At 49.5% G+C, this 16,788-nt stretch overlaps 1 protein-coding gene across 4 annotated transcripts in view; it reads left to right on the top strand.

Annotated features, from left to right (window-relative positions):
- Positions 1 to 16,381, top strand: part of SLC13A5 (solute carrier family 13 member 5) — a gene marked incomplete at both ends in the record, with an annotated part of 30,464 nt that extends 14,083 nt beyond the window's left edge. For 3 of the 4 annotated variants that reach the window (XM_080713274.1, XM_080713273.1, XM_080713272.1), the window contains 6 exons: positions 5,918 to 6,130; positions 7,036 to 7,136; positions 8,847 to 8,965; positions 10,936 to 11,097; positions 15,012 to 15,149; positions 16,250 to 16,381. In XM_080713274.1, the coding sequence (XP_080569400.1) occupies positions 5,918 to 6,130; positions 7,036 to 7,136; positions 8,847 to 8,965; positions 10,936 to 11,097; positions 15,012 to 15,149; positions 16,250 to 16,381 (865 nt within the window). The remainder of the gene's footprint in view (positions 1 to 5,917; positions 6,131 to 7,035; positions 7,137 to 8,846; positions 8,966 to 10,935; positions 11,098 to 15,011; positions 15,150 to 16,249) is intronic. The other variant, XM_080713275.1, reaches the window with a different exon arrangement.
- Between the last annotated feature and the right edge of the window lie 407 nt (positions 16,382 to 16,788).

Genomic DNA, 16,788 nt, shown 5'->3' with positions numbered 1-16,788 from the left:
TCCTCTGAGCTATCGCTGGCTACCGTCTTTGAGTTCCAGTGTCACCCCTTCTCCTTGACCGTGAACTCTTCCAGGGCCTCTGACCTCTGCACCCAGCATGGCTTCTGACCCAAGGAAAAAGAGCAAGTGTGCCATCAACATGGGCTAAAGTAATTAAGAGAAACTTGTCCCCATGTGCCAAGTTAACAGTGCTGGACGAACTTTTCACTTGGCTGCATGAGTCCAGTAGGCCAGGTCACCATCCAAACCCACGCCTTAACCGAGTGCCCGAGGGGTTCCCAGCAGAGTGCAGGTCCTAGAGAGCTTACTTTCTTCTTCCCAGCACACTGTCAAGTTCACCCAGAGTCACTCTTGAAACGTCTAGACTTTGGACAGAAACCGTAACATGTAGTGAAGGAGAAAAATACCTAAGCAAGTCTTTTGAACCCAGGGATATTCTACCTCTGAGCTACATCCTAGTCCTTTTATTTTTGTTTTATTTCTGTATTTTGTTTTTTTATTTTTTGTTTTTTATTTTTTTTGTATGTCAATTTTTTCCATTTTATTTTATTTTTAATTGGTGCATTGTAGTCATATATCAGTCACATTGGAGTACAAGACTTGAGAGGATATACAAGCACACATCATCCAACTAGCCCTCATCCAGGTGGGATCGGTACTTGCAACGCGGCATGCACAGAGAAATATCGCAGGAAATAAAAACCAGATGCTTCCCCTAATCAGCAATAACTAGGAGGAAAGGGGCAGCAGGAAGAGGTCGAGCTATAGAAAGGGCCCTATAGTGAAGCAACTAAGGTGACCAATCAGAGGGTATGGAATAGGGGAGGATGGAGCCTCTTTAAAACTCAGGAGGTAACTGGGCGTGGTGGCGCACGCTTGTAATCCCAGCACACGCTTGTAATCCCAGCACTTGGGAGGCTGAGACAGGAGGATCGCACGGGTTCGAAGCCAGCCTCAGCTACTCAGTGAGGCTCTCAGCAACTTAGTGAGACCTGTTTCCAAATAAAATGTAAAAAAAAGGTCTGGGAGTATAGCCCGGAGGTAGAAAGCCTCTGGGTTCCACCCCCAGTACCACAAAAAAAAAAAAAAAAAAAAAAAAAAAAACACGCAGGAGGTACATAAACAAATGTATCAAAGTTATTTCTGTATTTTGAAACAGGGTCTAGCTAAGTTGCTAAGTTGCTGAGGATGGCTTCAAACCAGTGATCTTTCTAGCTCAGCTTTCAAAGTACTGGGATTACAGGCATGTGCCATTGCACCCAACTTATTTTATTCATTTATTTATTGCGGTACTGGAACTTGAACCCAGGGCAGTCTACCTTCAACTACATCCTTAGGTCTATTTTTCATTCTTTAGTTTAGAACAAGTTCTCACTGAGTTGCAGAGAGCCTCACTAAGTAGCTGAAGCTGGTCATGAACCTGCGATCCTCCCGTCTCAGCCTCCCAAGTACTAGGATTACAAGGGTGAACCACTGCACCCGGCTGTGTGTGTGTGTGTGTGTGTGTGTGTGTGTGTGGTACTGGGGGTGGAACCCAGGGGCTTTTCTACCTCCGGGCTTTACTCTCAAGTCCTATTTTATACTTTATTTGAAAACAGGGTCTCACTAAGTTGCTGAAAGCCTCAGTAAGTAGCTGAGGCTGGCTTCGAACCTGTGTGATCCTCCTGTCTCAGCCTCCCAAGCGCTGGGATTACAAGCGTGCGCCACCACGCCCGGCCTTCGGCTCTTGTTTTTAGGAGGCTGAGACAGGAGGATCGCAAGTTCTAGGATAGCCTCAGCAAATAGTGAAACTTTCATCAACCTGGTGAGACCCTGTTTCAGTATAAAGCTAAAATAGAGCTAGGAGTGTAGCTCGGAGGTAGAATGTTCAATTCCTAGACCACACACACAAAAGAAAGAGAGATAAAAAAGAAGGAAGGAAGGAAGAAGAAAGAAAGAAGGAAAGGAGGAAAAAAAGTAAAGAAAAGACACACTGTGGTCAATGGTGCAAAGGTGATGGTGTCACCCTAAAATGAAAAGTACTCTGCTGGGAACTAAGAAAGGGTCGGTTGTGCCTCAACTCATAGGGAGCCGAGTGGGTAAAACACAGATGCATATATGACTAGAAGGAAGAAAATTCAAGTGCACAGGCTAAAGTGCCTGTGGAAACCTGTGATTTAGTGGGGAAAATGAGGTGTTTTTCTCTTTTCTGCTAAAGGAGAAATTTAGCAGGGCCCTCAGAAACTTAGTGAGACCTTGTTTCAAAATAAGGAATGAAAAATGGGGCTGGGGGTGTAGCTTGGAGGTAGAATGCCCCTGGGTTCCATTCCCAGTAATGAACACACACACACACACACACACACACACACACAGACTGAGGGTGTAGCACAGAGGTAGAATGGCCCTGGGTTTAATTCTCCAGTACAAAAAAAAAAAAAAAAAAAAGAAAAGAAAAGAAAAGAGAGAGAGAATGAAATAAAGATCTCTACAAGCCAGGTGTGGTGGTGAATGCCTGGGATTCCAGTACTTAGGGGGCTGACACAGGCGATTTTGCAGGTTTGAGGCCAACCTCAGCGATTTAGCAAGCCCGTATTTCAAAAAACAAAAATAAGCTGGTAGTGGTTGCTCACACTTGTAATCTCAGTACTTGGGAGGCTGAGAGAAGAAGATTGCAGGTTCATAGCCAGCCTCAGCAAGTACTGAGATTCTCATCAACCTAGCGAGACCCTGCTTCAAAAATAAAAATAAAATCAAATTGGACTGGGGGTGTAGCTTAGTAGAATGCTCCTCGGTTCCAGCCTCAGTACCACAAAAATAAATAAATAAATAAATATTAAAAGGGTGGAGTGTTATTCAGTGGTAGAATGCCCCCAGTATATAAATAAAATAAAATAAAAAGAAAGAAAGAGAAAGCAAAAAAGAAGAGAAAAGTAGTATCGACACATGGTGGAAACAGTCATAATAGTGATTGTAACAGGAATACAGAGCTCCTGTGCCACCCACCCTGTCCCTGGTCCAGGACCTGCCCCCACCCTGGGTGGAAGGGAAGCTGCCCCCATGGCTGCCTGCCTGTGCAGCTCGGCTTTGACAGCAGCTCTTTGCACGGCTTCTGGAATTTGTGCCAGGACCAAAGTCCAGCTGGTTGGGTCACACGCTTCCGCAGGCTTGTTGGGATCTGGTTCCCTCATGCAGGCGCAGGTGGGCATCTGTGTGTCCTTTGGGGCAATAGAAATAATAATGAGTAACACATAATAATGGCCCCAGGCATGGTATGGCATGCCTCTAATCTCAGAATTTGGGAGGCTGAGACAGGAGAATCACAGGTTTGAGGCCAGCCTTAGCAACCTAGCAAAACCATCAGCAACTTAGCAAGACCCTATTCAAAATAAGAAATAAAAAGGGCTGGGGATGTAGCTTAGAAGTAGAATGACCCTGGCTTCAATCCCTAGTACCAAAACAAAACAAAACAAAATGAAACAATAACCAACATGTATTAAGTACCTATTATGTGCCAGACATATTTTAAGTACTCTACATTTATGAATTTAATCTGATTAATCTTCACAACAACCCATGAAATAGGTACTACTATTATTGCCAGTTTATAAGTAACCAGGCTTGGAGAGGTTAAATGGCCACTCTAGCAGAGAAGCAGGAGGCCTGAGGTTGGAACTTAGGCTTGGCTCCAGAGCCTGTGTCCTCAGCCTACGGCCCTACATCCAGTGCTGGGGAGGCCAAGGTTACTGCTGCTGGGCCAGGACTGCCAGGTGTCAGGAGCATGTGTATGGCCGCAGGTTCCCTATAGCCTGAGGGCCAGCCCGGTAAGGAGAAGGAGCTGGCCTGGCACTGAGCCCACAGGGACACTGACAGTCTCCCAGCTAGCAGAGGAGATGGACACCAGGTCCCTGAAAACTCAGCTGAGATCCTGAAGCTGCGGTTCCGCCAGCCTGATGTGACCTCCATCAGCTCCCTGGACCATCTGAGAACTTGGAGTGCATCTGCCAGGCGGTGACAGGACTTCCGGAGCCTGCTGGTGGGGGAGGAGCAGGGCTGCGTCCTGTCCCTTCCGGTAGTCTCTGTCTCCAATGCCACGTACTGTTCTAGCTTGGATGTGGAACAGAGGGAGCCAAGCCTGACTCACAGCCTAGCTTCTCTTCCAGGTCTAGAAGGTAGAGGACAGCTTTTCGTGCTTAGCTGGAAGGACAGAAACAGGGCTTTTGCCCAGGCCACATCCTGCTGCATTCTTGATGATTCCTGTTTTCCTCCATGGCCCCCTGGACCTCATCACCCAAGGCCAGGGAGCACATTGTCCCCACTGCAGGAAACACCTCTACTGTCCATCGCATCTTATCTCCTCGAGTTCGTCATTTGGTTGGCTCTAGAGAACAATGTCAAGGTCTCGGCCTCTAGCCTCATCCAGAAAAGTCGTGTCTTGAGTTCATGGTGGCTTCCTAAGTTACATTCAGCCAAGCGGGCCACAGACTCCCACCCAGGGCTGCCAGGAGCAACACGGGTTGTTACTGCTGGCTGGCACCCAACTGTCCCAACTAGGTTCATCTCCTGACAGAGAGATGGGTGTTCCTCCTGAGGGCTCTCCCTGCCCCTGCTATGTGGAGGCTGAGGGGCCTCAAGGAGCCCTCCTCCTCTCCTTGAATCTGCAGCACGTTCCAGCCAAGCCTGCCACAGTGCATCATGGCAAAGGCCACACACCGGAGGTGCTTTGCCCAGGCCCAGGGCGCCTATGCCCACTGAGTCACCCTCACACCCACGATCCCTCGGCACAGGGCCTGAGAGCCTGCCTGGTTGTACAGACCTGAGAGCCCCTCACTGTCTCCTCCTTTTCTGACCCTGAGCACCCTGGGGCGCCATGGCTCGATGCAGTGACCATCACTGGCATGGGCCTCATGCTCCCAAAGGTGGTCTGCAGCCAGCGCTGGCTTTTGGGAATCAGCACCTACTGCATCGACCCTCGCTGTCCAGTGGGTTGTGTCTTAGGCTCCAGGAGGACTCTCGCAGGGAAGGTTTTCTAAGGACAGTGCTCTTGGCATTGCCTACCCCCTCCAGAATGACAGTCAGCAGGACATGGGCCTGTGTCCCCCACACCAGCGGCCCCAGCTGTCCCCTCCCCACAGCTGAGTTACCTTCCATACCTCCTCTGCAACTCCCTCCTTCTTCCTGCCCCCTCATGCCAACACTACCCTAGGGGAGGGCCCGCAGAACACCCTACCAGGTCCATCTGCCGATGGGCCATCCTAGAGCTCGGCTTACTTCCTTCTTGCCAACTCCAGGCTCTCACAAAGCCCCTCCCTACACCTCCCACCCCCGAGAAAGGCAAGAGCCCACCCTGCTCCTGCCTGGCCCATCTGTTGGGTTGGCTCCTTGCTTTCTGTGCCCTCCAGAGCCACCTTGCTGGTGGAAGCTGGCACCCTAAAACCATTGGAGGCATCTACTGGCCACAGTGGGAGGAAGAGAGTTTGAGGAAACTGTGAGGGACCCCTGGTCCCATCTCATGGAGCAGGCTCCAGGACTTCTTGTGATCTTCCCCCAGGTGACCTTGGGGCAGCCAGTCTCCAGGTGACCAGATGCCTTCCAGGTCCCCTTCACTAGTGACAACATCAGTTCTGCTTATTTCTGTGGGATGTTCCTCCCGCCTGCTCCCTTCTGTTCTGCGTGGCTTCTCGTGCCCTGGCCCTCCTCTCCTTTTCTGTCTGCTGAACCGGAGACCTGGCTGGGACCATTCATCTGTGCCATGTCAGGCCTCCTCCAGGAGCCACCCTCAGCTCTAGAGCACCCCTTGGGACTGCTCTGGGAGCTCGCAGATCTACCTCTCGGCAGACCTTCCCGTGACATCCTTGGAGGCAGATGAAAGGCAGAGGGGAGAGGGACAGTGCTGCTCCCGGCCTTCTGCCCTGCCTTTTCTCATCTTTGCATTCTCCAGCCTAAGAAAGTCCTGCAGCTGTGTCTTAGAGAGGAATAAGGAGAAGGCTGCCTACAGCGTGCTTCGGGAGGAGTACCAGAAGCTTGGACCCTTCTCCTTTGCTGAGACCAGCGTCCTCCTCTGCTTCCTCCTGCTGATCGTCCTGTGGTTCTCCCGCGACCCCGGCTTCATGCCTGGCTGGCTGTCACTTGCCTGGGTGGAAGGCAAAACAAAGTAAGTTTGGCGGGAGCCCCTGGCAACTCCCTCCTTCTTCCTGAACAGCCCTGAACGCTGCTGTTCTCAGTGACAGGTGGCAAGAGGCAGGTTTGGGTTTGAGCCTTCATTCTGAATCTGGGTTCTAGAGAACACGCTGTAGATCTCAGGACTCAATTCTTTCTCATCTGTCTTCACGATGAAACCACACATGAGCTTGTTTCTGTAACATCCTCTCCTACCTCAATGGGTTGGACAGAAAATGCCGGGGTGGCGGGGCCGAGTGGCCGGAGCCCCGGTCCAGAGAGGTTACTGGGCTTGATGCCTGTCTGCTAGAGCTCTGGCTTCTGAGTCTCTGCTCTGACATCTTTCTTTCTTGTTTTTCTTCACATCCGGAGGCCTACAAGCTTCTCAAGCAGAGACTTGGCAAAAGGGGATCTGTGTGTTTTCTCTCCTGGCTCCCATGTCAGTAGGGAAGAAAGGCTGAGACACTTGCATGTACTAGACACTTGCATGTACTGCCCATGCTCCCCCACGCAGGAGGCATGGGCAGGGAGATGGCTGCCTGAAGCTAGCAGTTCCATTTTGGTCACCTTGAGTAGTGTCAAAGTCCCCGTGGCCACCCTGTTGAGCCCAGAATTCTAAAGAACCTGGGCGACGAAGTCACAAAGTTCAAAGGGTGATGTAGGCTGAGAGAGGGAAGTGGGCCACCAAGGCTCGCCCCAGGTGGGTGGCCAAGCATGTGAGCATCTTGGTTGGTTTCCAGCCAGGACTCAGTCTCCCATGCTGCCTCAGCCTTGGCTTTGGGGCTCCAGTTTTCATCCCCAGTGGAGCCTGTTTCTTTGTGTAGGAGCCTTTAGACAGAGAATTGACCGAGTTAGGACAGGTTTGCTGGGCCAAATACCTACATGCTCTTCCCTCCCGAGGTATGCCTCTGACGCCACCGTGGCCATGTTCGTGGCCGTCTTGCTGTTCATTGTGCCTTCGCAGAAGCCCAAGTTCAACTTCAGCAGCCAGACTGAGGAAGGTAAGGCTCCTGTGCTGGGCAGCCAAGGATCCCCATAGGATGGGCCCTGGGCCTGGGGGAGGGGAGGAAAAACGTGTCCTGTTGAAGAAGACTGGCCACATTACAAACCCTGGGGAGACGGCGGTTTTTAAGCCAATAGTGGCATTAGAGCAGAATCTCTTCTCTTTTGCTTTCTTTCTTTTGGTACTAGGGGTTGAACCCATGGTCATTTTACCTCTGAGCTATACTCCAGCCCTATTTTATTTTTATTTATATTTTTTGGTGGTACTGGGGATGGAACCCAGGGGCCTTCTACCTCCAGGCTACACTCCCAGACCTATTTTATATTTATTATTTGGAAACAGGGTCTCTTAAGTCAGCAGAGGCTGGCTTCGAACCTGCGTGATCCTCCTGTCTCAGCCTCCCAAGCATGGGGATTACAAGCGTGTGCCACTACGCCCGGCTTTATGTTTATTTTGAAACAGGATCTCACTAAGTTGCTGAGGCTGGCCTTGAACCTGCAATCCTCTTGTTTCAGCCTCCCAAGCACGGGTATTACAGGCATGCGCTGTGCCCGATTCTTTTTCTTTTTAAACACTTGAAATCTTATGTATGTATTTTTTGTGGTGCTGGGACTGAACCAGGGACATTTCTGTCTCTGAGATATACCCCCGGCTCTTTTCAATTTTTATTTTGAAACAGGGTGCTAAGTTGCTAAGGGTTTCCCTAAATTTCTGAGGCTGGCCTTGAATCTGTGATCCTCTTATCTTGGCCTCCCAAGTACTGGGATTATAGGTGTGCACCACCATGTCTGTCTTGAAATCTTATTTACATTAAAAGAGGGACAGAAAGTGTTCCAATTTTCCATAATGGCATCAGTAATTTTTCTTTCTTCCTCCTTGTCTTTGTTAATATATATGTTATTAACATACATATAATTAACATTAATATATGTTAATGTATCCATATGTTATGTTGTTTAATCATAGCATGGCATTTGAACCCTAGTTGTTTTTTTTTTTTATTCTGTTTTTACTTGAGATTACACTACAAACATTTCCCACTATTATCACTACCTTCAAATTTACTTTCTCTAGCCCAGCATGGTAATACTGGCCTGGAATCCCAGTACTTGGGAGGGTGAGACAAGATCACAGATTCAATGATAGCCTCTGCAAGTAGAGAGACTCTCATCAACCTAGTGAGACCCCAGTTCAAAATTAAAAAAATAAAATAAAATGAGGCTGGTGATGTAACACAGAGGTAGAATGCCCCCGGGTTCAGTTCCTAGTACCATACACACAAAATAATTTTTTTCTCTAATAACAGTGTTATATATTGCATGGAGGGGCCGTAACCATTCTTCTGCTATGGAGCATTTTGGCTACGTCAACTTTTTCATTATTATAAATTAATATTTTGTTGTATATAGATTTTCCTTTAGGGTATTTTTTATTTAGGATAAATTCCTAACAGTGATATTGCTGGGATAAAAGACTATAAATATCTTAACGGCTTTTAGAATGCCTAGCCAAATTGCTTCACAAAAAAGTTGCCCCAATCTATAATGCCGTCAGCAGAGCATATAGTGGCTTTACCAGCAACAGGTACAATAATTATAAATGTTAGCTAATTTACAGAGCTGAGCTGGTGCCTCATTATTCTTCTTGGCTTAACTCCCCTTGATTACGTCTACTCTGTGATGCACGTGTGTTTGCTTTTTCTTCTTAGATAGGAAAGTTTCATTCTACCCACCAGCCCTGCTGGATTGGAAGGTGACCCAGGAGAAAGTGCCATGGGGCATTGTGCTGCTGCTTGGGGGCGGATTCGCTCTGGCTAAAGGATGTGAGGTGATTTCTCCAGCGGCCCCAGGCCCTCTGCCCCCCCCCCCCCCCGCCAGGAGGGTGGCCCCTGGCTGACTTGCCCCCTTCTCTGCTCCTCCCCACGCACCTGGGTTTCTGTGTCTGTCTCTCCACTGAACTTCGCATTCCTTGAGGGCAAGACTCTGTCTTATCATCTAAGAACCTTGTACCACAAATAGTTCCCAGAGGGGAGAATGTGCGCCCAGGGGGTTGCTCCCAAGGGTGGCTAAGTGATCTCGGCTGGGAGAGGCTGAGGACACTCTTTGGTCCCCTTTGGGGTCTGGTAATAATGATCTCTGCTTACATTTACCCTAGGGCAAGCTTTCTTTCAAGTCCTCATGAATAAAGACATTCTTTCACCATTTCCTTAGTTTTCCTACTTGCTGAACTCCACATTGACAGTTTTCAGATTTCAGACATTTTTCTCTAGCTAACTGTGTAACAGTGTAAGGGGAGAGAAAAATACTCCCAAACGTACCTTTCTCTACCTTTTTTCTTCCCTCTTGGGAAGAAACAAGCCACAGGGAGGGATAAACTAACTTGGTGCTATTATCCTTCATCTCTCCATCCTTCCATCTTCAGGGAACAGAATATAATAGAAAACACACACACACACACACACACACACACACACACACACACACCTGGTGATGCTAGCCGTGTGCATGCTAGGCAGGAGCCCTACCATTAAGCTATATCCCCAGCCAATTTTTTTTTGTGTGTGGTACTGGGGATTGAACCCAGAGGCATTCTACTGCTAAATTACACCACCAGCCCTTTTAACGTTTTATTTTAAAATAGGGTCTAAGTTGCTAAAGGTCTCACTAAGTTGCTAAGGATGGCCATGGACCTGAGATTCTCCTGTGTCGGCCTCTCAAATACTGAGATTACAGGCCTAGACCTGTGCTACTGCACTTGGCCTTACACACACACACACACACACACACACACACACACACACATTGGATAAGCAAATCCATCCACCTAGACATCTCTCTACCATTTCTCCATCTATCCTATTTTTATTCATCATCCATTTCTATTATGTTTCCAGGGTTAGGCCAGGCACAGGGATGTGGAGGAGATTGGGACATAGTCCCTGCTTTTGAGGCCATTTCAGGAAGAAGTGATGCATGCCCCAGGGGCCAAGCATGAGGTATTGAGCTGAGGCGCAGACGAGGCTAGTGAGGCCAGGGAAGCCTTTGTTCTGAGGGCCTTGAATTCAGAATAGCCGGAGCAGACACGGTGGTGAAGCGTAGAGACCAGGGAGATCACCCGGATGTCTGAGGTGGAGGCGTGGGGCAGGCAGGGGTCGGAGGACCCCAGACACCAGCGTCTTGCGGACTGCTCTCTCCTCGACACCACCCTGCACAGTCTTGGGCTGACTTCTCTCTTCTCCCTGAACTGTGAGTGTCCCCTGAGCCTCTTCTCTGCTTACTCCTCATTCTCTCCCCAGACAATCTCTTCTCAGCCCAAAGCCCTAAAGTGTTACTCCCGATTTCTGGCCCAAATAATTCTCTGAAACTTCAAGAACTGTGCATGACTGAGAGGATTCATGTGAGATGTTTGGGGTAATTTGGTGACTGACTGGTTGTAAGGAAGGGACAGAGACCTTCTGGGTTGTACAGCAGTGAAGGGTGAGTCCATTCAGCAGGCTGGGGAGCCCAGGGGAAGAAGCAGATTCCAAGCCAAAGAGGAGGAATTCAGGCTGGGAACATTGAGCCTAATGCGCTCACAGGACATCTGGATGGAAATTTCTAGAAAGCATGTGAATGTTTAAATCCAGATGGCAGACCACCTGGGCTGGAAGTAAAGGTCTGGGCGCTAGGATAGTGAGGATGAAGATGAAAGTCACAGGGGGTGAGGTCACTTGTGGGGTGTGTACAAAACTGAATTGGCAGTGGAGGAGGAGCTGTCAGCCGGCACCCCAGAGGTGACTGCGCTCCCATGTTTGCCAGGCCTCCGGGCTCTCCGAGTGGATGGGGAAGCAGATGGAGCCCTTGCAAATAGTGTCCCCGGCAGTCATCACCTTGGTCCTATCCCTGCTGGTCGCTGTGTGCACCGAGTGTACAAGCAACGTGGCCACCACCACCCTGTTCCTGCCCATCTTTGCTTCCATGGTAAGTAGCCCCGGTGCGAAGGGGAATCCCGGCACAGGGATCCACCAACTGGGTATCACGTCCTGGGTCCCTAGAGAGGTGGTGAAATCAGGGCCCAGAGCCTGGCCAGGCATGGGACCTGGTGTGGTCCTGGCTCTGATGTGGACTGAGTGCCCTTGACCGTGTTGGTGTTGAGGCCCACACACCCTGCTGACCAAAGCACCAAGCATGGACCAGGCACTCAAACTTTTTATTTTCAGCCTCAGGGATGCAATCCAGAGACTTGTGTATACTAAGCAAGCAGCCGGGCGTGGTGGCGCACGCTCGTAAACCCCGTGCTTGGGAGGCGGAGACAGGAGGATCGCGCAGGTTCGAAGCCAGCTGTGCTGGCTTAAGAGACCCTGTTTCCAAAAATAAAAAAAGTATAAAATAGGTCTGGGAGTGTAGCCCGGAGGTAGAAGGGCTTCCAGGAACCCCAGTACCACCAAACAAACAAACAAACAAACAAACAAAAAATACTAAGCAAGCATTCTGAGCTACATCCTGCTACTGAGCTATTTATTTATTTTTAATTTTGAGACAGGTCTCAAAATTAAAAATAAAGTTAGCCGGGTGTGGTGGCGCACGCTTGTAATCCCAGCATTTGGGAAGCTGAGATCGGAGGATCACGGTTTGCAGACAACCTCAGCTAATTAGTGAGGCCCTCTGCAACTCAGTGAGACTCGGTTTCAAAATAAAGAATAAAAAATAGGGCAGGGGGTGTAGCTCGGAGGTCGAATGCCCCTGGGTTCCATCCCCAGACCCGCAAAAAAAAAAAAAAAAAATTAAAAATAAAGTTGCCAAGTCTGGCATCAAATTTGTGATCCCTGTCTCAGCCTCCTGAGTTGCTGGGATTATAGGTATGTGGCACCATACCCAGTGCCAAAGTTTACATTATAAATCTAACTGGATGGTTTTTCAAGCTGGGGAGACAGAAATGGTGCCCAGGAGGTGGGGCCAGTGCCATGATGACTGAGTATGTTGTACAGCCATGCAGGAGAACTGTGGAGCACGCCTGGGAATACCACTGCCTCAGGGGCCCCCAGGAGGAGGCCTTGGAGGAGGTGTTCATCTTCTCTTTCTGGAGCAAGCTTCGCAGACAGATATAGAGGGAGAAAAGGAGGGAGAGGGGGAGGAGAGGGAGGAGGAGAAGGAGGAGGAGGAGGAGGAGGAGGAGGAGGAGGAGGAGGAAAGAGGAGAGGAAGAGAAGAGGAGGAGGAGGAGAACGGAGGAAAAGAGGAGACAGAGGAAAGAGGAGAGGGAGAGGAGGAGGAGGATGGAGAGAAGAAGGTGACAATGGGGAGAAGAGAGGAGGAGAAGGGGCCTTTGGATGCTGGGCATGGAGTGGGGCTGCCTCCTTTCCCGAGCTGAGCCCTGGCTTTGTACCTGCAGCCCTTGCTGTGAACATCAGTGATACCATCCAGATAACCAGAGGTGGTAGCAGGATCCTTTAAAAACAAGATCTTCTAGGACCAGAAGTCCTAAGTAAGATTTTCCAGAACTGCCTACAAGGCTCCTTATGGTCCTTACTGGAAAGCCACCTGTGGAAAGGGAAAGGTGGTGGTCGTCCTGCTGGGTGGCAGAGGAAGGAGGGCTCCAGGAGCCATGTGCTACCCAAAGCCAGGGAGAATGAGCCATGGAGGAGGGAACGCCTGGCCTGCCCGGGACTTCAGTGTTCTGGGTGTGCAGGGCACAGCTTCCCAGAGAGAGCTTCCTAGGACAGCCACAGTCTTAACCCTGCTCATACCCCTTTGCTTGGCAATTCACTACTGGGACTATGTCTCAGGAAAATAATCAGAGCTGCCCACATGTACATGTTGTTGTTGTTGTTGTTATTGTGTGTGTGGTGCTAGGGATTGGATCCAGGGAACATTCTACCTCTGAGCTACACCTCCAGTCCCATTTTATTGTTACTTTGAAACAGTCTTGCTAGGTTAATTAGAGTTTCACTATTTGCTGAGGCTGTCCTTGACCCTGGGATCCTCCTGTCTCAGCCTTCCAAGTACTGGGATTACAAGTGTCACCATGCCTGGCTTTTATTTTTTGTTTTGAAACAGGGTCTTGCTAAGTTGTGGAAGGCCTCACTAAATTGCTGAGGCTGGCCATAAACCTGTGATCTTCCTGTCTTAGCCTCCCAAGTACCGGGATTAGAGGCATGCACCACCACTGCCCGACAGACTTTTTTCTTGGTGGTACTGGGGATGGGACCCAGGGGCATCCCACCTGTAGGCTACACCCCCAGCCAGACCTGTTTTTTTAGTTTTTACTTGGAAACAGAGTCTTACTAAGTGGATGAGGGCTTCATTAAGTGGCTGAGGCTGTCCTTGAACCTGTGATCCTCCTGTCTTAACCTTCCAAGTCCTGGGGTTATAGGTGTGCACCACCACACTTGGCTCACACACATTCTTTTCAAACAAATAGGATAATCTATGAATATATTATATATCATTTATTTATTTATGTGTTTGTTTGTTTTTAGTGGTATTGGGGTTCCTGGAAACCCTTCTACCTCCGGGCTACACTCTCAGACCTATTTATATTTTTATTTGGAAACAGGGTCTCTTAAACCAGCGAGGCTGGCTTCGAACCTGCCTGATCCTCCTGTCTCCGCCTCCCAAGCGCGGGGATTACAAGTGTACGCCACCATGCCTGGCTATATTTTATTTTTTATATCTAACCATAGGCATAGAGATTTTTCCATATATGTGTGCAAGTATGCATGTGCAAGCATGTGTGTGCAAGCATGTACGTGTATGCACTCACACATGTGCCCATACAAATATATGAACACACACATATATAACTTTTTGGTGATACTGGGGATTGAACCAGGGATATTCTACCTGTGAGCTACACCCCAGTCCTATTTTATTTTTTATTTTTATTGGTACTGGGGATTGAACCCAGAAACTTTCTACCTCCAAACTACACTCTCAGCCCTATATTTTATTTTTTATTTTGAAATAGGGTCTTGCTAGGTTGATAAGAGTCTCACTACTTGCTGAGGCTGTCTTTGAATCTGAGATCTTCCTGTCTCAGCCTCCCAAGTACTGGGACTACAAGCATGTGCCACCAAAGCCAGTTTTCTTATTTTTATTTTGAAACAGGGTCTCACTAAGTTGCGGAGACCTTGCTAAATTGCTGAGGTTGGCCTCAAACCTGCAATCCTCCTGTCTCAGCCTCTCAAGTACTGAGGTTTCAGGTTTGTAACACCATGCCAGCTAAAATCTTCTTTATAGTTGCCTATTATTCCATTATTTGTATAAACCATATTTTAACCATCCTGCTGTTGATGGCCATTGAGTCTGTTTCCTATGTTTTGCTATTACATTGTAACAATGAGCATTTTACCATATGTATTTACAAAAGTTTCATTTTCATAGATACCATAAATTATATCACTCAGTTCATTTAATAATTACTGATGAATGCCTACTCCTGTGCTGTAAGGGGCAGCTGGATTTTTTAAATGCAGCATAAAAAGGGTTGATACCTAATTCCAGGTGCAAAATGATCCCAAATGTGTACCAAAGCGCGGGCATCCATAGATGCGTACGTAGGTGAGGAGACTTGGTCCCTGTCCTGTGTGTTCTCTCAGCGGCAGGCAGGCAGACACGTGCATGTCACATTGGGAGATTCAGTGCAGTCTAGGGACCTTGCACGGTCTCTAGCAGGGGCTGAAAGAATGAGGGGGCTCAACAAGCCTCCCAGGGAGGCAGCCTCTGCATTCAGCCTCAGTGTCCAGTGGTGTTGTCAGCCAGAGAAGTGGCAAAAGACAGGAACTGGCCAAAGGCACAGAGGTTGGTATTTAGCTGGCGCCTTCTGGGAACACTGGAGCCGCGACCTCGGGAGATGTTCTGTTCTGTGCTGTGAGCTGCTGTGCTGTGTTTCTGCAGTCTCGTTCCATTGGCCTCCATCCGCTATACGTCATGATCCCCTGCACCCTGAGCGCGTCCTTTGCCTTCATGCTGCCTGTGGCCACACCACCCAATGCCATCGTGTTTGCCTATGGACACCTCAAGGTTTCTGACATGGTAACACCGCTGCTTTTATTTACTCCTGTGGGATCATGATGCTAGTGGTATAAGGGATACCCGTTTATAAATGACGTGTGAGCTTTGAAAGGATGCCACGTGACCTGGGAATACCACAGAAGGTCCACCACAGAAGATCCAGACCCATAATTCTCATCTGCACTTATGATGCAGCTTTTGCTCTTTTTTGAGAGGATGAAAAACATCACAGGCTGTTCTGTCTCCAGTGGAGAAGCCTGCACAGGCACCAGGGCACCTGGCTGAGTGCTTGCAAGGGGTGGGAGTGAGGGACCACGTGGCCAGTGATGGCCTTCACAGGCTTGTAAGAGCCTTGAGGAAAGTCAGGGTCTGGAGCTGGGCTTACACTCAGAGGAGATGCTCAAGGCAGCCAGAGACTTGCCTGAAGAGGTAGAGGCAGCGAGGGAGAGAGGAAGCAAATGCAATCCCAGGAAGAGCTGTGTGGCCTTTAATGGGAGAAGGGCAGCTTGGCAGGTCTGAGTCTGGGAAGAGGCGAATGCGTGAGCCCCGGGGGAGCCAGAAGCAAGGCCTCTACCTGGAACCAGTCAGTTGTAGGTTATTGTGGAGCCCCCGCCCAGTATCTCTGGAACTTCCTGGACCCAGAAACCATGGGTTCCAAACCTGCCTCCAGCCTCCAGTAAAAAGCCCACAATAGGTGCCAAGGCAATAGTTAGCAAGCATTAGAAAAGTAGAAAAGCAGGCATCAGAAAGAGCTGGCGAGGGTCACACATCTTTGGAGGATGAGCACTAGGTGAGCACAGGACCTAGAGCCACAGCCCAGGCTCTGCTACCCTCTCCGAGTGGCTGTTGCCTCCTGTCACCTCCCTAAGGCCACTTTCCAAGGCATTCAATGGGCACTGAGAACCCGTCTGTCCTGCCTCCTTCCCAAGGATGCTCTGAGCAGCAGGGACACTTAGTGGACATGAAGTTGCTTGTTCTGGGGGTGGGGGAGCCCAGAGGCTGGCACAGGGACATCGGGGCCCTCCGTCCACCACTTTAGTTCCCAGAACCCACTTCGGCCTGGTCCTGACAGCACAGCAGACCTGAGGGTGCTGGCTCAGACCGTTCTCATTTTCTTCCAGGTGAAAGCAGGAATAATGATGAACGTAATTGGAATCTTGTGTGTGTTTTTGGCAGTCAACACCTGGGGACGGGCCATATTTGACTTGGATCATTTCCCCGACTGGGCTAATGCGACCCAGATTAAGACTTAGGAAGAGACATAAGACCAAGCACATGGCCCACCCCCCTGAGGACTACAAAGCTCCTGGCCTGCCTTGGACTGAGCTGTGAGACTCACACCAAAAGTGACCCAATGATGCCCCACCATGATCCAGACGACAGGTCGCCTGCCCCTCTGGGCTCCAGATCAGAGATGGAAGGCAGCTCAGAAGTGACAGCTAGGGGCTGATCTTCTCCAGCCCCATGATTGTCTCTGGGATGGCCAGGCAGGGGAGGAGCTTGGATGCTGGCCTCTGTGCCACCTGGCCCCCAGCAGGCACCTGCTTGGTCCCAGCAGGTAGTTCACATGAGAGCTGGACCTTCAGGATCAGAGCTGAGAACATGACCTGCCAGTGCCTGTGCTTCTTCCGGCCGCCTCAGATCATCTCTGTCCCTCTGA

The sequence above is a fragment of the Muscardinus avellanarius genome (assembly GCF_963383645.1).
Source record: "Muscardinus avellanarius genome assembly, chromosome: 16".
In the NCBI taxonomy this organism is placed as follows: domain Eukaryota; kingdom Metazoa; phylum Chordata; class Mammalia; order Rodentia; family Gliridae; genus Muscardinus; species Muscardinus avellanarius.
Note: the sequence above shows the minus strand (reverse complement) of the source record. Positions and strands in the feature narration are given on the sequence as shown.